Source organism: Cnephaeus nilssonii, assembly GCF_951640355.1.
Source record: "Cnephaeus nilssonii genome assembly, chromosome: 8".
Lineage (NCBI taxonomy): Eukaryota > Metazoa > Chordata > Mammalia > Chiroptera > Vespertilionidae > Cnephaeus > Cnephaeus nilssonii.
In genome coordinates, this window is record NC_137079.1 from 3,369,743 (window position 1) to 3,390,736 (window position 20,994).

At 41.5% G+C, this 20,994-nt stretch overlaps 1 protein-coding gene across 1 annotated transcript in view; it reads right to left on the reverse strand.

Annotated features, from left to right (window-relative positions):
* The window catches only part of VEGFC (vascular endothelial growth factor C), an 80,170-nt gene that overhangs the window by 12,268 nt on the left and 46,908 nt on the right, over nt 1-20,994 (reverse strand). The window contains exons 2-3 of the mRNA XM_079779395.1: nt 12,955-13,168; nt 11,091-11,281 (exon numbers count right to left, since the gene is read on the reverse strand). Coding sequence (XP_079635521.1) covers nt 11,091-11,281; nt 12,955-13,168 — 405 coding nt within the window. The remainder of the gene's footprint in view (nt 1-11,090; nt 11,282-12,954; nt 13,169-20,994) is intronic.

A 20,994-nucleotide genomic window follows, 5' to 3' on the forward strand; every position in this document is an offset into this window, starting at 1 on the left:
GTTCATGGGTCAACGATGCTCAACCACTGAGCCATACTGGCTGGGGAGACCTAGATTGTTTTAAGGGGTAAGAAAGGGGCACCAATGTACATTTCATGGTGATGTAAGAGCAAAGCTATTGGCCACCTCAAAACGTTTGGCTAAGTCCTACTGTATATAAACTGAATACATAGACAAAAAACACATAGATGAAAAGCTGGTTTTCATTCCAAATCAAATTTCTATCTCAGGATAGTTTTACATGTATTGAGATCTCTTATAAACGTATTATGTTTAAAAGAAAAAGACCCCACATTCATGATTTAACAGCTGAAGCTCTGTTCCTGCTGTTTTGACAAAGGTGGTATTAGGAAAAAAATAAGCTTAGAGAAAGGTAGGGCATTTTACGTGACTGTGGGTTGGAGTCTCAACATTTAGCTTGACTAAAGTCTCCTTCAGAATGCCTTGTTTGTGGAGAACTCCCGTTCTCTTCCTTCTACCAAAACAGTGCTTTGAAACATTAAGTAAAGCCAAGCGGATTTAGATTCCTCAGGCTCTGAGAATCTAAATGGTCTTCAGTACCAATGGCAAAGTAAAATCCTGCCCATTGTCTGCTTGATAAGATCAGCGCGCAGTAACTCAACTGCAGGGAACCACGTGTGGTGTGGGACTTTTATGGCAATCTGGGCAGCGTGAAGAACATGACATACTCCAGAGCCTCGTGATTTGGCGCCTCACGGCAAGTTCATACCAACAGTTGAAGATCATTGAAAAGGTTGAGGGAACAGAATTAGTTGCTCTTTCGTTCATACTACGGAGAGATGTATTAAAATGAGTTTTGAAGAATGAAATGCAGAAATATCTCAATTACAAAATGCATATTTTCTTCACTTGAAATGCATTCATTTCCAATGGCAGCTATTTTCTTAGCATAACTGCCTCAAGAAGAATGGGCACAAGATCACACCCAGACAGGACACTTTCATTAGCGATCACACTTGTAAGTTGTGTGAACTTGGAAATGCCATCTAACTTTTCAAAGCTGTTTGGTTTTTTTAAAAAAACAGTAAAATGAAGATAATATTGACCGATTACTTCGTGAGACTGTTATAAAATTATATAGGCTGAAACACGAATGTGCTTTATATATTGAGTGCTGTATAGATGTGGGTGTTTAATTATTTGCATATATTCTCAGGATTCTGGATATTCCCCAGAATACTGTCCATCCTCCATCGATAATTTCAACACAGCGCCTCAGCGTATCCCAGCATTACGGTTTTGCCCAGTTTCTTCTCTAAGAGACCTTGGTTCATGCAGTTGGGCGGAACCTCTGATTGGGTGACATGTCACACTGGCAGAAACCCTTTGCGCTACGCGTAACTATTTAAAGAAAGATAATTCTGCAGTGTCTATACATGCTACAGTTTTTCTACTTGCATGGCATCTGCAGACCCTACATTAATAACCAGAGTGACAAAGGCAACATGAAGTGGCCATTTTAACATGGTGCATATTTAATTTTCATAAATGACTTGTTTAAGCTCGGTAACAGTGGGAACAGGAGAGAGACGTGCAGGTCAGCTCACAAAAGCCTGGATTTTACGTCTAGTAGGCAGGTAGGTGTTTGTGCCTGGAGCTTAGGAGAGCCATTGGAAAGTCATCCATATTAACATTGGAACTGAAGTCTGGGCATCGATAAGATGACCTGATGCGATCAAAGAATGTCTAACCACAGAAAGCTGGGGCAGGAACATTTCAGGGTGAACAAAGGCAGGTGAGCTGTGACCTATGTCTGGGCAGAGGTGTGACAGGTAGAAAACCAGGTGGGATATTTTTAAGTCCAGATGAGGCACAGAATGAGAGGAGGGCTTCAAAAGGGCGTGTGTGGTCACAGGCTCCAGTGTCTCTGGGAAATCAAGTTCGTCAGGAAGGAGCGGGGACAGCTGGGCACCAGAGCGCTGTAAGGGCTGTGGCAGGGCCGGGCGTGAGGACAGGAGCAGCGGTGGGGATGGAGAGACAAGAGGGGCCCCACAGGACCGGAGGGAAGGGGCTCAGATGGCTCTGGCAACAAGGGACACTTTCCCTGACAGACTGCATGTACTCCTTGCAGGATCTGTCATCGTCTCAAGTGACACAAGGCAGGACAGAGCCTGAGAGGGAAGGCTCAGGCCCTGTCTGAGATAAGGGCTGTGCGGAAGAGTTAAGGATGTTTCCCCACCCCTGGACCTCAGGGGCATGCTTCCTGCTCTCAGTGGTGGTGGCCATTCCAGACGCCACCCCACGTGCCTCTCCAAGAAAGATCCCAGGGACCGTTATCAGTGATCTCAAGCCACTTCAGCCTCTCCCAGTGGATAATGACTGTGGTCAGGACCTGACCAAAGGTACCACGTGTGTATTCAGAAACTGGGGCGGTGAGGAATGTTCCAGAGAGATGAAGGTCAGTTAAATGCCCAGGAACAAAGCATCTTCTTGGAAAAACAAGACTGGCTCTACACTTTCAAAGAGCAGAAGAGGCCTGTGTTGGCAGACCCACTACTAAGAGGATAAAGGGACAGGTAAGAAGGCATTAAAAAAAAATCACTGTTTAGAGAAGTTTGCTTTTTTCTTAAACTTGAAGAAATCTTATGACTTCAAATTACAGGATAGCTTGGGAGAAAAAGCTACTTATAGTTTAGCTAAATAAACAACAGAAAAAAATTGTAATTATTGATGTTTCATTCCTCTTGTTTGAGTCTAAGTGGGCAGTTGGCCAGCTGGAATTAGTTAACTTAATCAAAAGGAATAAATAGGTCAAAAATTAAAGTTAAAAAAATATGTTCTTGAAACACTTCTACCTTCAAATTTTGACCTGAGTTTCTCAGGTAGTTCAACTTCCTTCTTGATTATCCCGGTGTGGGAAACATGTAAGGGTCCAGAGAAGGATGGCTCTGACGAACATAAAACGTAGAAAAATTGAGTTTTATTCATTTATCAACTTCAGAAAAATTGGGAACACTCTCGCTATTATATGAAGATCTGAATCAACGCAGGAACTATAATTTTACTCTCAAAAGAGTCAGTTCTAGCCATACACCGGAGTGTTTGAGGCAATAATGGATTCTTTACATTTTAATAAAATAAGAATCCTTATACTATTGTCAGACTATTTTGTGCTTCAATGTGTATACAATAGTGTTTTCTATTTTAGATTTATGCTCATAGAATGCAAGATTCATGTATTAGGTTCAGCATTAGCTAATAATTCTATGTATATAGAGTACTTTGTCAATACTGATGGATGATGGTGACAATCATAATTTGGTATTTTGAACATGATGATTTTCTTAAGACAGTTTTATGCTGTGAAGTGAATTGTTCTTGAACAGTAAGATATAAACTTGTAATTAACTTAGGGTTCCAGTACTAATGAAAGTCACCATGGAGACTCAGGCTGTCTATCAGTATACGCCTATTAAAGAGTTGCTCATTTTTAAGAAGATCAAAAGAACTTACATCCAGGGGGCATTTAAACAAGGCTGGAAAGTGGGGTAAAATACAATAGTATATTCTGTAAAACTGCAATAAAAAAGGAAGTGGCAATCATTTCCAACTGAGAGGCTCCCCATTGCTATCAACTGGAATTTTTTAATAAGAATGTTTAATAGTCAATTCTCACCAACAAGAATGAACTTCATATCAAGCCACTTTTTGAAACAATAGCTTGTTTACCCAGCATAGCAACCGTTGTAAAGCAACAGTTCCTAACCCTACTTATCTGGCCAGCTATTCAAGAACAAGGTGTAGGACTTCCTTGCTGAAAAAGTCCTGGATTAACCAAAGTCTAAAGGAAGGTCTGTGTGCATACAAGTGGGAAACAGAAAAATGCCTTCCTCTACAACCTCTTTACACCCCAAATCGAGCCAGTTTCCCTTCAGAACAGAATATCTCACTACCGTATTTAATGTAAACATTCCCACCTTAGTCCATTAATTATGGAAACATCTGCAGCCCCTGAAGAATATGATCAATGACTGTCAAGTCAGAGGAAAACACTCTATACCATTTAAAGAAATAATCCCTAAAAATGGAAGAAGGTGAAAATTGAGGGTTTGTTCTGAGTACTTCCACTGAGCATACCAACCACATAGCCAACTCTCTAGGGCCTATGGACCTTGAACTGAGTTTGAGGAGAACATGGGTTAGCAGATCCTAACAGAGCAACACCTGGCTCTGCATTCATTTTAACATATTGTTATACATGAAATGTATGCACAGTGCTACCATTATAACAAAAACCCATCCAGGAGGTTTAGAAACACTGAGTAAAATGTGTGGACATGATTGGTACCTTGAATTGAAAAAATAGTGGGCTTTTTAATAGATGCATTAATTTTTTTTCTTTGGGCAACTGCTATTCCTAAAGAGACTTCTGATAACTTGTATTGGTGTAGGTGGAGAGTTCTTTCTCCACATCTGGATAAAACCTGATTTCCAACAACTGTATGCGCCAAAGATGAATTAGCTAAAAATTCAAAACAAGTCACATTCCACTCGCTGCATACATATGAATGCAATAAACTAATTTTTCAGGCTGCCACAGAGTTCTCTTTCATTAATGAAAGAATTACCTCTGTTTGCAGCACAAATGAGCACCTATGAGTCTCATTCCAGAGTTGCACATTTTTGTTGGGTTTAAAAAATATTGCGGTGAAAGAACATTTTATGAAATACCCAGGGTAACTCAAATATAACCTGGAATGCTTTTGTTAACACGTCTGCTTTTATTATTTCTTTATCACATAATTAGAAAAGAGAGTAGCCATTTCTTTAGAAGATGGCAACGCAGAATCTGAACGGATACTGTTGGAGCCTTCCTCCATGGACACTAATGAACAAGGCAAAGAGGCTCCAGTTTCTAAGGAAACCCCGTGAGCTCAGAAGTTCTCTTCCAGTATCATCTTCAGGAAAAATATGAAAGGTAAATACCAGCATTTAAATAACTTTTTAATCCAGATGTTTGGCTCAAAAGCAGATGACTTTCTTCTACTGCTACTTCGGTCATCAAATGATTGATGCTCTGCAAAATCCACTTTCTGCTTTTTGGTTACATCTCTTAAAGGCACAACCTCTCACAAGACAATCCACCGGAAGGGTATGTTTATGAAAGAGGTCAAAAACTCATCCCATCAACTTCCGTGTCCCAGGTCTGATCAGGGAGGTCTGAGCGGCTGCTAGAGGATTAGGTCCCTGGAATGTGTCATGCATGTGGTTTTACTTTGCAACTAACCAGGCTTCCTCACACATTCTGATAACATGCCTGCGCCCAGCCCCATAAAAGAATTTCTATGAAGTTTCCACAGAACACGTGGGTTTTACATGACTTACAGTACATTGTCCTTACAATTTATAGGATTCCAATTGGTGACTTTTATTGCTAAATGATGTGTCTGGAACTCCTTTAACAAAACAAAACCTCTTTTTTTTTTTTTCCTTCAGAAATTAGAGCAGTGAGAAACTGGCTTTCATGTTTGAAAGAAATCATCACATGCTCCCATTTACACGACATTGAAAATATCATAAAATAAACTCAGGGGAAGGTGTGACTTGAGTACAAGCTTTTACAAGCTGCAATCTCTGGAAAAATGCAAATGAACACACTGCCCTCAGGGGCTCCATGGCTGGCTCCCCCATGGTCTGTAAACCTCCTGGATACTCATTTGCACAAACCACTGCACTTCTCTTTCCAACACTGAGCCTACTTTCCATCACTTGGTAACTGTTGATTTTCCTGCTAAATTGTAAGCTCCTTTAGTGCAGGTCCACACATCGTGGGTGCTGCACCACACCCGCTCAACTGAATCCAAAATAAAACGACCCCTTTCTCTAGAATAAACAAATCTGAGGGATTCTTCAGGCAGGAGAAGCGCAGGAAATTACAAAGTCAAAGGGAGAAGTGGGCGGTCAAGGATGAATACTGGCTTTCCCTCTTCTCTCCTGGTCCAGGAAGTCACTTAGTACCAACCACACCAGGGCTTCCAACAACGTTCATCAATACGATGTTTCCTCCCAAATCTGCAGCTGATGGTGCAATCACTGCCAGAGAATTCTAGAATGACATGCCCAGTCTTTTCCTGATGTCTCCACCTAAGTGCCACTCAGATTCTTCAAAATCAGCATGCTCAAGACTCTCACTCCGACCCCAAATCTGTCCCCTTCTGTCTAAGTATTCATTCCATTTAGTGCCAAGTGTTTCCTGTGTGCCAAGACTGCACTTTGCCCCGGGGTAATAGCCAAACACAAGCTTTGCTTTCATGGAGTTGAGAGCCTAGGGAATAAACCACCTGAGAGATAGGTAAGGTAACGATGCTAAAATACAGGCAAAAATGATGCTGTCACAGGCCTCGAAGTGACATTTATGCTTAGGTCTCAGGATGAGGAGCAATCAGCTAGGTAAGAGTGACATGGGAGTGGTGTGAGGAGGCATGTTTCGAACACAGGGCACAGTGCTGTAATGACTTAGAGGTAAGAGATACTGATATGATTTAAGGAATGAAAGAATTTGGGTGCTGGTGGAAAGTAGTCTTTGAGGGAAAAGGCAGTGACAATTGAGGCTATAGGTTTAGGTAGCAGCCAGATCATGAAGGGCCCTGTAAACCATGTTTAAGGATTTAACCTTCAGAAGAGTGAGTGCCATTCAAAATATTTAACAACTTAGAATGTTTGCACCAACCAATTAGAACTGATGCTAGCCTGAGCCATCCAATCAGAAAAGAGCAGCTTATCAATGCACCAGCTGAATGCAATGTTCCTGAAGAGTTGAGCGGTATCTGATACATCATTCAGAAAAGAAAAATCTCACTGTTAAAATGTGGCAAATGGATTTGAGGGAAGACAGAATGGGGATTTGAGACCAGTTATTAAGCTGGCCCAGGTGTAATGGTCTAGGTCAGTAGTCTGCAAACTCATTAGTCAACAGAGCGGCAAACCGTGGCTCGCGAGCTGCATGTGGCTCGTGATCCGCAGTTTGCCGACCACTGGTCTAGGTGATTGATGAATGTGGCCTTTGCCAGAGTGGGATCGGCAGAATAAAGGTATAGGGTATGATTCTAGAGATATTAGAAGATAGATTTAGCAGAAATATTTGATTAGCCTTTTAGTGAAAGGAATGGCCAGCTAGATGAACAGTGTCATTTACATAGACAGAAAGCACTAGAAAAAGAAGGTTTATTTACTTGCTTATTTATTTGTGAGGGTGAGGTGGGATGGGGAGAATATATAGGTCACAACCTCAGTGTGACACAGATTGGCTTTGACCTTTCTGAGGGACAGCCCACGGGTTAAGTACGAAGCCAGGAGACTGTGACCTGGGGATAAAGCCTGGGGAGGCGTCCGCAGGGAGAGAAAGCATAGATGAGGGAATCTACGGAGTGTGTGCGGAGTCAGAAAAGCAGGCAGCTGAGGGAAGAACCCTCAGGACCCAGTACCTTGTTTTCAACCAATCTAAAATTTTTAATTCCAAAAATCCGCAAATCTAAAAGGTGGTCATGCCAGCCCAGCTGGTGTGGCTCAGTGGTTGAGCATCGACCTATGAACCAGGAGGTCACTGGTCAATTCCTGGTCAGGGCACATGCCCAGGTTGCAGGTTTGATCCCCAGTAGGGGGCGTGCAGGAGGCAGCTGATCAATGATTTTCTCTCATCATTGATGTTTCTATCTCTCCCTCTCCTTTCCTCTCTGAGACCAATAAAAAAAATTATATTTTAAAATGCACATGCTCACATGAAAACTACCCTGTTAGTATAATGATACACATTGGAAAAGATGACTGCAATAAATATTTGAAATAAAGGATCAAAATAAAACTGAAAAACAACATAAACCAACAAGAAACACCAGATTGACTTCAAAATTTTTATAGGTAAATCCTGACTCTCTCTCTGAGCAGTGACTGTGAGGAAGCAGGGGAAATTATCAACGTGGTCAATCTATTACAGTAGAAGGAATCCCCAGTTCTCTGAAAGAAGATGGAAGAGAATGAGAGCTGATTCTAAATGACATAAAGTAGACAATTTTCTTATAGAAAAACATATATAAGTACTAGGCTACTGGACCAAATTCCATTTCACCTGCACATACCTTATCTTAGCACTAAATGCTCTTCTAACTTCTAAGTTGGCCCTGAAGCCTTCTACCTACTAAAGCCTCAACCCCTCCGAGGCCCCCTACCTGGTTGTATGCTGCCTGGAATACACACTTACCTTAACTAAACACTTCACTCTATTTACCAGTTAGGGAAATAGGGGCCCAATGAGAACAACATAGGGAAATAGAAAGTGGTCACAGAAAAACGGTTGACAGGAATGCTTAACTGAAGACTTAAGTATTTATCTTGTTTACTAACAATGAGCTGTGTGCTGTTTTCTGAATTTAGATTTTGCCTTAGGGACTCCTGTTACCTATTTGGCCCGTGTGTAAACTAAGCATGCATTTAGCAAACCAATAGTAACAGGATTGGAAAACTGACTTTTGCTCATAGTAACTATGAATGAAAAGAAGGGGGAGAATTTCCTTCCTGATAGGTTAAAGAAACATCTATTTTTTAAAAAGTTGAGCTAAAATTTAGAGCATACACTTTAGTTAGGCAAAGGGATCAGTTCACTTAAAAATTACCCAGGTGAGTTAATCAGCTATTTTATTATGATTAATCTTGAAGGCAGTAATTTAAAAATCTGGCTCCACAGATAACACGAAGGTATCAGAGAACCAACTTCCTGAAACTGGGAGTGTGTGCGGAAAGTGGGGGTAAATGCTGTGGATGTATCCCTATCTTCATTATTTTTCCCCGCGGAAGGACCCATAGTTTTTATGTGATTCTATGGGGTTGTGCACTAACTCTGTGGCAGGCACTCGGGTCACTAGTGCATAAAACAGACTTGCTTTTGCCTTGGTGGAGGAGATAGATATCAATCAACTAATGATGACTATACTATTATAACTATAGAATTATAAGCTATAGTAAGTGTTTCAAAGAAAAGTATGAGAAACTATTACAGTTAAAGTAAATGCTGGGCCTATTTCTGACCTCTTATCTCACGGATACCAGAAAAATCTCCCAGGAGGACTTCCTCGTGCCACGTCAAACTTGAGTTGAGACCTGAAGACCTGGTCCCTTAGCCAGGAGGGGACTGGAAGGCCAGGATAATCTACAGGGATGTGCAGAGGCTCTGGGGCAGTGAGGGTTCCCGGAAACTGAAGAAGCCTCTAGCACTGGGAGGCAGAAGGTGAGGTCCAGGGGCATGTGCCGCTGCAGAGGCGGCACAGGCAGACATTCGAGCTGAGACAAAGGTTTGGGGCTTCCTCCAGGCACATGGGAGGTCCCTGAGAGGCCTGTATGCCTGAGACGGCCCACATCAAATGTGCAGTTTTGAAAAGATCACACACGTTGGGCCAATTTAAAGAATGGATCGGGAAAGGGGAAAGAGAAGCAGGAAGAGCAGACAGAATGCTGTTTCATTGGTTGGAAAGAGCGTCAAAGTCTTCTGGACTACAGGGGTGGTGGTGGATAGGGGGGTTCAAGACACTTGAGGGATGAAATTAACATCTGACTTGGTGATGGACTGGATTTGGGATGATGAAGATGTCCAAAAGGACCCTATGTTTCTGACTAGAAATGATGTCACCTGAGGAGAGAGGCAAGCTAGAAGACCAGGTGCTTTGTATGGTGGTGGTGGTGTTGTTTGGGATGAGTTTGGTTTTGGGAGAAAAAGCTGGTCTGAGGAACTAGTATACAAAACATGTGGGTATCCATATCTAAAGAAGACATATTTTGAGATATTTAAATATGAAAGCTGTAGGTAATTTAAATATGAAAGTCCTATTTAATGAATAGTATGCTATAGAAGTTGAGACATTTTTAAAAGAAAATTCATTTAAAAATATTTTCTTTGTATTAATAAGGCAGAATAAAATTTATGGAAGAAATTAGTAATAAAAAGTAGCTTTGTATATTGTGAATTGGCAACTGATTTTCACCAAGAAAATAAATTAACAATAAAAAAACGAGGAATTTATGTAAAACTTTCAACAATAAAGAATTAAAAACAAAACTAGAAATTTAAAGAAATAAGTGAACAAAACGAGAAATCCCAACACTACAATGGTTATTATTCAACTCTACATCTTTAAAATATGAGCACTCTGAAAGTAAAATTTCATCTCACAATTAAATCCAACAAGTCCTTTATAAAATGATGATTAATGAGCTCTGAACAGACAGATTTGATGAAATAAATATTCAAAATTCATCTTTGGGTCTATCCCAGGTCATTCCATTTCTAAAAGAAACATGACCCTTCGGTATTTGGAAAATGCAATTAGGATATCAATACCTTTGAAAGATCCGCCAAAGTGCTATTTGATTTAAACAAAACACCATAATAATAAACAGTAAAACCTAGGACACATATCATATTGCTCAACTGAATTATTTAAAAATATACACTAGTAAATGTATTCCACAAACTTATTTTAATTCCTACACCACCCACATTTCTTTTCTTTTATAAAAAATGACTTTTACCCCCCAAATGTCTCAGAAGGCCAAAAATGCTTTTATTGAGTTTGGCTGAATATAAAACCAGCAAAATTTTAATATTAATATCTTTTTTAACGTAACTTTTTTGGAGACTATCCTACTGGCATAAATATTTCTACTTGATAGAAACGGTTTTTAGTTTCAACACTTATTAAAGGATTGAAAAGTAACTCATTGTCAAATGAAAATTTTTATCCTCAAAGATCAACTTTGTATGTATGTGTGTATGCATATGTGTGCACACATGTGTATGTGTGTGTGCAAGTGTGCATGTGTGTGTACAGGACTATACGTTCACACACATTCATATGTATATTTATTTTCTTCACTTGCTTTTGATCCCACTGCATGAGTTCATAAAACATCACTTACTTCGTGAAATTACCATCAAAACCACAAAATACTGAAAGCTTAACATTATCCCCCCAAGAAAAGACAGGCCACCCTGCATTGCACTAGGTGGCTTTATGGGGGGGGGGGGGAGTGGAGGCGGATGTGCCCGGAGGGGGCGCAGGTTGCGGGGCGGGGACACCTACCGTCTTGCTGAGGTAGCCCGTGCTGGTGTTCATGCACTGAAGCCCCTCGCTGTTGCAGCAGCCCCCACATCTGTAGACGGACACACATGGAGGTTTAAAGAAGGTGTTTGTGGCTGCTCCAAACTCCTTCCCCACATCTACACACACCTCACGTGGCATGCATTGAGTCTTTCTCCACTCATTATCAATACCTGCGAGTCATAGGGAAGGCCAGAGGTTACACAGAAGCCACCAAGGGGGGCGCCCCCAGCAGCTGGAAGCCACTTACATTTGATCTCAGACTTTAAGACTAAAGATTCATAGACAACTTTACAGAAATCACGGACGGTGCCCTCAACTGCCCTGGGAGCTGGGATACGGTATCATGCGAAACAGAGCAGCGAAGGCTATTTTCTAAAAGAACTAATTTCTACAGCCATGTCACAAGCTACAGTAGATGTGCTTCCTTAAAACGACACAGATATTCCCCAGCACGAATGTCTGGGTTTTAGTAAGAAAATGAATATTGAATACATACACTGAGTGGCCAGATTATTATGATCTCTGAAAGCATAATAATCTGGCCAGTCAGTGTGTATATATATTAGAGGCCCGGTGCATGAATTCGTGCATGGGTGGGGTCCGGCCAGCCTGGCCAGGGGGAGGGGACATGGGCGGTTGGCCGGCCTGCCTGCTAGTCGAACTCCTGGTCGAGGGGACAATTTGCATATTAGCCTTTTATTCTATAGGATATACACTGAGTGGCCAGATTATTATGTGTTCAGAGATCATCATCATCTGGCCACTCAGTGTAGATGTTCACACGATGTGCAGAGGCCATGCTCATCGGCTGCCACATGCACAGCTTCCTGGGCTCCGAGCAAAGAGGAACATGATGGATGTCTCCTCTTACGTTGAGATGGAAGCGAGATGATGGCCATCGTCTGGGACTCCCTTCAGAAATGATGTTCAGGCAGGCTACTTGGCCATGTGGGGCAATGTCATGGTGGCAGCTCAGCTACTTGAAACACAAGGCTATTTGCAACGGGGAACACGGATCCCGAACCCCGTTTCCTCAGGAAAGTGCTCTCTCTTTTTTCCGCGTTTTACTTTGAGCACTGTTGACTCTTTACGTGCTGCCTTACAAAGGATGTACGTCTCCAATGTCCTAGTACATTTTCCCCATGTTTCTCTTAAAATAATATTCTTTGGAGAAAGAGTACATACACTCTTCATGACTCAACCATGAAGCCTTTTTGTGTGGCTGGTTTTGTTCTGGAAATACTTGGCAATCTCAAACCTTTGTAGGAATTACTATCTAGTAACTGAAGGGAATTACTTGTGAAAAGTAATCCACTCGTTTACACTATGCCATGCTATGCAGCATCCTAATTTTGGGGGCACTTTCTGCGGGGTCCCTCAGGGGCTCCCGCGAAGTCCCTCTCTGAAGCCAGTGACCTGTGAGACCACAGGGCAACAAGTGGTGCTTGCAAAGATGAGTTGGAATGAGTTAGAAATCAAACATTTCTAAATCTACACCAGAAAGAACACGTATGTGCAATTATGTTGTGAGCTACAGGATGTCGGCATGATGAAACTCACAGGCTGTGTGAAATATCCTTATGCTTTAAAATTGGGCAATGAGATACCACCTAACGTTTAAAAGTTTAAGTGTGCTGGTAGGCATACACTCTTCCCTTTTTCTTTCAAGCAATCAACCTACCCACCCACAGTGAAATCCTAAAAGGGTGCCTTTGGGAAACAGCCTTTCTTTTTGGCCCTAAACACATTCAGTGGGCCCGGTGCGGAGATGCAGGGCGCAGGCTGGCCACCCTCCGCTGTGCTGCTGTGTGACCCTCTCGTGTCCTTCCTCTCCCACACTTACTTTTCAAGATCTCCGCGTTATAATGCGCGGCGGCAAATTTGACAGTGTCTTCCGTCCTCGGGCCGGCGCCGGGCTGGTCGTGGTCTTGCTGCCAGCCGCCTTTCCGCACCTGGCACTTGTACATTTTCCAGTATTCCGGGTAGAGCACGCTCATGAGCTCGTCCACGCTGGACGCCGCCCGCAGCTGCTCCTCCAGGTCTTTGCCCGCATACGCCTGTGGGAGAAACGCGCACCGTCAAATACCCACCCGAGGGCGGGATGTGGAAACAGACGCGCTGAGAAACCTGTAGGTTTCCTAGTGTACAGGCTGGATCCATACTAAAATAGGATGAATGACCCCTGGGTTAGATAACGTTCCACGGTAAAATATTCATACTTTGCATTTGAATCAATACCACCACAAAAATGAAATCACATCTCCCGGTGAAAATATAAAATATATGTTTGGGTTTTAAGACAAAAGTCGTGGGGTGTAATTTTTAAAATAATTCTTTGCAGGAGCTTGTTTTAGTGACAGTTCTTTTACATAAATGGGTAACTCAAAGGTTTGGAAATTCAGTCAAGGCTGTGTTCACTTCCAACATAAATAAAATTAAACTGAAAGCCACTCTCATGCTTTGCTTCATTTTTAATTATCGGCCCCAATAAAATGTAATTAAGCAGGAGCTTGAAATCAGTCTTACAGATGCTCTTTGAGCATCAATAATCACATGAAGAGTAGGATTTCGACAACATCACCACAGAAAGGTTTACATATTGGCCGACGCTCCAGTATTAAAAAAATTAATCACTGAGATTTAGTCTGGTATGAAAAGGACATGGAAGAGACCAGAAAGCATTCATTCTGCTTACAGAGAGGTAACTGTCTACATTAGTTCATCCAAGTAAGTGGAGCATTCCATAGTACAGCCAAGTAGTTACTGTACCTAAAAAAAATACATTTTTTTTCTAAATTATACTTTGAAATTATGGGAAATGGTACATTGTTTAACTTTATCTCCAATGTGAAAGACAACATGAAGTGTTTATATTATATTGTCTTGATTATTCCAGTTTTAGCGTCTAGATATGGAATACTTCGGACATTGGGCATCGCATCTGTTAACGATGCAGGTACCTGCCTCCCACATCCCCCAGTCGCACATCTTGGATGAAGAAACTACATTCTAACTAGTAATGGCTTTGTCTTTCTAATTTTTTGAAGAAGAATATTAAGAAATTTGCTTTAAAATATCAACATATTATCTCATTGAAAGACTTTTCACCAGTTTTTAATTATCCAAGATATTCTGAGGTAGGTGATCTTTATACAACATTTTGAGAAACACAATCTAATGTAGGTTTCCTGTTCAGTACAGAGCCTCCTAAGCAGTGGAGTATGAAATGTGTCCCCTCCTACTACATAATAAAATTGGCTATGGATTTTGGGGTTTCCCTTTCTCCCTTTATTGTGTGAATTGAGCATAATAAAATATTATGTTATGAGATTATGGATATTCCTCCATTACCTTCTGGAATATATGGGATGATTCTTGATATGCCATACAGCTATACTATATTTCATTCCATTGAACACATGGAGGATGGGGATGGAGAAAAGACCTCAGCTTCAAGGAAAGTGACAACATGTCCTCACCCAGTTTCCTAATTAAATGTTTAGGAGACATGTGTCTCGGGAAATCTCAAATGTGACACAAAATGCAAGAATCAAAAATGTTCCAGAATCGAGAAGGACGGCTGCTGGAGAAAATCCTTACTGAAGTGCGCGGGTATCTGTGGTCACTGCTCCCTGAGGGCCATGTCACAGAGGGTGGCATGTGCCTGCGGGCCTCGCCCTTGCACACATGGCCCTGTGTGCTTGGTGGGCCCCTGGGTTCTCTTCCCAGAACGCAGCCGGAATGAAAGTCAGGGTGCGACCCAAGTTGGCCATGAAACAGGCGTGAGTGTTCACTCTACCAAGAGCAGGCGCACTATAACCACCCATGTTCTGCAGCACAGGAAAGACGCGTACCGAATACTAAAGAAAGGGTGGTGGTGAAGAGGGGCTTCCAATGAAGTGTCACTTGAAGTTTTAAGGCAAATAAGGTCTGTACTTTAAAATCTAGAAATGGGAAATAACTATAATTATATACAGATAGATAGATACCAATAGATCAACAGGAGAAAAAAATAAGAATAAGCATACAATTCACAATAAAATACAATATTAAAAAATGGGAAAAATACTAGTAGAAAATAAAGGCTATTGTACATATTTATATTCTTAGGCAGAAAAAAGGCATAAGGGTGAATCCTATGTAATAAAGAAGGAATATGCTAATTGACCCTCACAACATCACAAAGATGGCACCCACAGCCAATAAGGAGGGAATATGCTAATTGACTGCCCCTCCCTCAAAGATGGTGGTGCCTACAGCCAATAAGGAGGGAATATACTAATTGACTGCCCTGCCCTCAAAGATGGCAGTGTCCACAGCCACAAGAGGGCGGTGCCCACTCTCCTCAGCCCCGCCAGGGCAGCAGGCATGTGGCAAGGCCAGGCCCACCCCCAGGAGGGCCCGGCCACTCTATGTGCCTGCCTCTGGAGTCCCCCAGTCCCCTCAGCTCCCCAGCCACCCAGGGCTGCCCGAGACTCAGGTAACCAGGGCAGGCCGAGGCTTGTGCTGCCAACAGTGGCAGCAGCAGAGGTATGATGGGGCATCTCCTCCTGCCCCTGAGGGTTCCTGGACTGTGAGAGGGGGAAGGCTGGGTTGAGGACCCCCCACTCCAGTGCATGAATTTTCATGCACTGGGCCTCTAGTATAATAATAAAATGTAAACTATCTGTATGGTAGAAAACTCTGTAAACAAAATAAAAGATAAATAGTAAAGTTGGAAAACTATTTGATATACACATGGAAGATGAAAAAGGACTAATAATCTTAAAATATCGCAAGAACATGTTAATGAGAAAAAATAAACAGGAACTTGAGCAAAAAGTGGGAAAAGGATAAGAACTTGAACTGAATATTCACAAAGACTAAATATAAGTTATATATATATATGTGTGTGTATATATATGTATAATATATATGTATATATATATATGTACGTGTGTATATATATATATATATATATGTGTGTGTGTGTGTGTGTGTGTGTGTGTGTATATATATATATATATATATATATATATATATATATATATTCAGTGATGGCGAAAGTGAAGAAAAGTATAATTCCTTCCAATCATGGTGAGTATATAAATTTGTACAGCTGTTCAAGAAAAATGTGCTATTTCAAGTCAAAGGGCCTTAAAACAAGCTCCATTTTAGACAGCAAATTCACTTTGGAATTAAATTTTCTATACAACAGAAATTATAATTATGCCAGATATATGTACAAATTTATCATGAGGCTGTTTATAATAGTGAATTTAAAAATCTATACAGATAATAATAAAGAATTGATTAAATAATGTGTAGAATAAAAAGAAATTAGCACAGAAAGGAATGCCATGAGAGTATGAAATAATGATAGAGATTTATAATTTAGACATGAAAAGAGTGTATTCTATGCATGTGTAGAGTACCCAGTTTATACACAGTATATGCATACACACAATATTCATTACGTAGTACTTTCTGTGAACCCTGAGAAAAAAGATACCTACTAAGAAGGGCTCCTGGTGGGGTGGCTAACTGGGCTCAAATTTTAAAAATCAGAGCCTTGCCCTAACTGGTTTGGCTCAGTGGATAGAGCGTTGGCCTTCAGACTGAAAGGTCCCAGGTTCGATTCTGGTCAAGGGCATATACCTTGATTGTGGACACATCCCCAGTAGGAGGTGTGTAGGAGGCAGCTGATTGATGTATCTCTCTCATGGATGTTTCTAACTCTCTATCCCTTTCCCTTCCTCTCTGTAAAAAATCAATAAAATATATTAAATAAATAAATAAATCAGAGCCTAGCAGCCATTTCTGCCCAGGGGCCTCTCACACAAACCACACTTCAGGGAGAAGCCTGCACTCAACTGCCCGCCTGCACTGTGTTCCTGCCTGGTGAGCCAGCCCTTATACAGGAGCTCCTGGGATCTTATTTCCACCAACCTATAGAAGCTGTGCAGGTCTGACCAAACATAGTGGCTCTATTCTGACCAATCAGGATAGTACCTTTTGGACCAATCAAACACCAAGGATTTGGAGTCCTCATTTGCATGAGGAGAGACCATAGAGGGACCTGGGACAGGGACTTCTGTCCACATAGGCCAGCTCCCCTCAGGCTCTAAGGGCACACTTCCCCTTCCATGGAAGACTGAAGCCTGCACGTCCCTGGCTGAGCTGAAACACGGAAGAGGTATCAGGTGCAGAGCGGAGCAGCCCCGTACAGGCCAGAGCAGACCAGCAAGGAGCAGACCAGAGCAGTGCACGGCAGACCATTGCAGAGCAGAGCTGCCTAGCTGGGAGTGGCCTGGCCTCAGGGCCAGCTGGCTCTGCCTCACAGCGGAGCTATTTTGCACTGAATGAAGTTTCCTTCACCGAACCTCAAACTGGGGATTCCTGCTGGCCTGGAACTGGTGCCAAGGATCATCGGTTGACAAATCTTTTCACATGTGTACATACAGTATTAAAAGTAAAAGATAATGCAGCAGAAACAACAGTTGTATTCCCCTAACTGCAGGATTGAGGTAATTATTATGTTCTTTATATATTTCTGTATTTTAAATTTTAAATAATGAACATATATAACAACATATTTAAGTAATCGTGCCTAAGCATATTGGCAGGCAGTTCATAGTACTTGCTCATCTCAGCTTTTGATATACTTTGTTCTTATTTCTGCATAGAGCATGCCTTCAATGTGCTATCTATATATATATATATAAAAGGCTAATATGCTAAATGTCCCTCAGTCCAACAGGTTGCTATGACATGCACTGACCACCAGGAGGCAGACGCTCAATGAAGGAGCTGCCGAGCTGCAGTGACTTGGCAGTGGCAGTTTTTGGGTGATGCACCCTGAAACCAGAGAGGAGGGAGCCCGATTACTTGCAGGGCCACATGATTCCACCTTCATGGCTGTGGGTTATGTTGTTGCTGGGGCACTGTCGGCCCCGAATTTGGTTTACTGCACACTTGTATTTGCGTTCCACACCCTGTACCACAGCAACTTTGCAGAGTGCCCTCTCGCACTCTGGGACCCCGTGGGGGATGTCAGAGAGCTGGTTTCAGCCCAATCCCCTCAGGCCAGGTCAAGGGATCGCACCTGCCGGATAGACCCTGCTCATTCCACAGATTCCTTTTGAGCCACGGCGCCACCCCAGGTGCAGCTGGCCGGGGAGGGACCGCAGGAGGTTGGCTCCAGGGTGTGTCTGGCCTGTCTCGCGCAGTCCCGCCCTGCTGGCCACCTTCTAATTAATTTCCTTTCAATGTGCACGAATCTGTGTACCGGGTCACTAGTTTAACTCATAACAATCACTGGTGAAAGCTGTCACAGACAAAAGGTATAAAAATAGCTTGATACTGAGCAATTAATTTACTTATTCCTACTAGACTTTAGCTATTACACTTGTGTGGAAGAAAAATAACCTTTACTTGTCAAAAGACCCAGTTTTCCATCTTGGCTATACACCTTATTTGAATAACAGGTTTCATTTCTTTGAACACCATTTCACTCTGTAAAATGGGAATACAGTGGACCCTTGACAACATGGAAGGGGGTCAGGTACACCCACCACTGTGTAGTCGAAAATCCACGTATAACTTCTGACTCCTCTAAAAGTTAGTTTTCCCTCAGTGTCCACAGGGAATTGGTCCAGGCCCCTCCAGCAGACACCGAACTCGGTGGGTGCTCTAGTTGCCTATGAAATGGCACAGAACAATGCACACCACAGACTGATAACAGTACAGGCATTGGTTGGAAAAAAACCTGTGTATAAGTGGACCTGCACAGTTCAAACCCACTTTGTTCAGGGTCTACAATAATGACCTTTTCCTCGGAGATTTTGTGTAATTCAAACAGACATTTGCTATAGAAGTGTATTATAAATTTTGTAGTCAGGGGTGGGATTAGTCCAACATCAACAGTCCCTTTAAACAACAGTCAAGTTCCTGGCTATGCTGTATGTAAATTTAACACTCATTTAATAGTTTTATGATGTGGACAATGCACGGGGAAATGCACATGGTTGAATTAAGGAAAATCTCCTCTCACTTAAAAGCATATACTCTTACCAAATACTCATAATCAGAACTGAAAGAATAGGCAAGAGTCCAATGAAGGAAAGTTTGGTCACACTACTTCGTTTTCACGAAGTGGCCAAAAAGGGCCATAGGCAAATCTGGCTAGTTGTCCCATAAATCTATATTTGAGAGAAGAGGGAGGAAATAACTTAATGTTCAAAAAGGAAACAAGTGACATTTATATTCTTCTTAAAATGCACATACATTATCTTTAGAAATCTGGCTTAAGTGATATTTTATATTTGAAAAAAAATGTATATTGTCATGAGTAATTTCATAAAATGAAGGAAAAGGAAGATTACTTGGTCAAATTATCAGTTTGATAAGGTAGAAAATGTACTAAAAGATTTTGTGTGTAATTATTTCATCTTTTGATTGAATTTATTGGGGTGACATTGGCTAATAGGGTCATATAGGTTTCAACTGTACATTTCTATGGCACATGATCTGTATATTGTATTGTCTGCCCACCACCCAAAGTCAAATCATCTTCCATCACCATATATTTGACCCCCTTTAACCTTTCCAACTCCAATCCCTTTCCCTCTGGTAACCACCATACAGTTAGTTGTCTGTCTCTATGAGTTTCAGTCTTATATCCACTTTGTTCAGGGTGGAATCATATGGTTCTTGTCTTTTTTCTGACTGATTTATATCATTTAGCATAATAGTCTCAAGGGTTTTAAAAGGAAATATTTTTCATATTATTCATCACCTTCGTCATCTCTTTGTCCTAGAAAAACACATTATCAGGAGGAATCACTGTATCATGAGGCAGTGGTCAAGGCTAAGAGCTACACTTCCATTCGTTTCTCTTTCTTTGGAAAGAGGGTCAGAGCCATTATTAGAACCGCGGTGGCTGAGTTATTCTTCCCCTGAAACGCCAAGGGGCTCGTTGTTCATCCTTCTTGCTCAACCACGGTGGTTGCATGACAGAGGAGCTGTGGTTGTTCTGTCTCCTTCCGCTAACAGTCCTTGCTGGGCAAATGTGCACATTTAATAAGTGTACCCTAATTACTTAAAAATACCCTTTTAAAACAAAATTTGGGCTCAGTAGCAGAATGGAGAGGATTTTGGATTTGAAAATGCATCTAATACACTGCGATAAAATTAAATTTTAAAATGACCCTTTGGTAGAGAATCATCCATGAATATGGGAAACCCAAGGGTATTCTTCTGAGGAATAGAAGGGTGTGAATGTTTGCAGAACCTCCGCAAACCATTTTACCTAATGTTTCAGTGACGGTGTCCGAGCAGGGCCCTTTCACCCACAGGGCACCCATCATCCATGTCTACCCCCACCTGACGTGCCTCAGACAGAGAACCCTGGACGCAGAGATTTAAATTTCAGTTTAATGTTGGACGTGTTTGATTGGAACTTTTAAGTTTTCATTTAATTTTGCCTAATCCTCTCAAATGTTTTATTGGAAATGCTGGAAATAATGCCATAATAAAGAGTGGATTAAGAGCATAAATTATTTATTTTTAAAAATAAAAGCCACGTTTTTAGTTTATCTCATGTATGAATTAACTAAAAAAATAAAAATTATTTCATCCAAGTCTGAGTTAAGTAGACTCTTGGAAAATATTTTATATATTCATTTTCAATTACGTTATCGTTTTAGACAAGTTTCTAATTTAATGCCAAAGTAGATACCTGGTCACATCTGCCTAATCAACGCAATGGACAATGGGATTCTATACACACTGACTTCTTGCCCCGGACGCTGAAAGCCACTCTCTTGCCTCTTGTTCGTCTATGGCACTGACTTCCGTTCCTTGCAGAAGGACAGAATGATCTCAGAAATATTAATTCCCACTT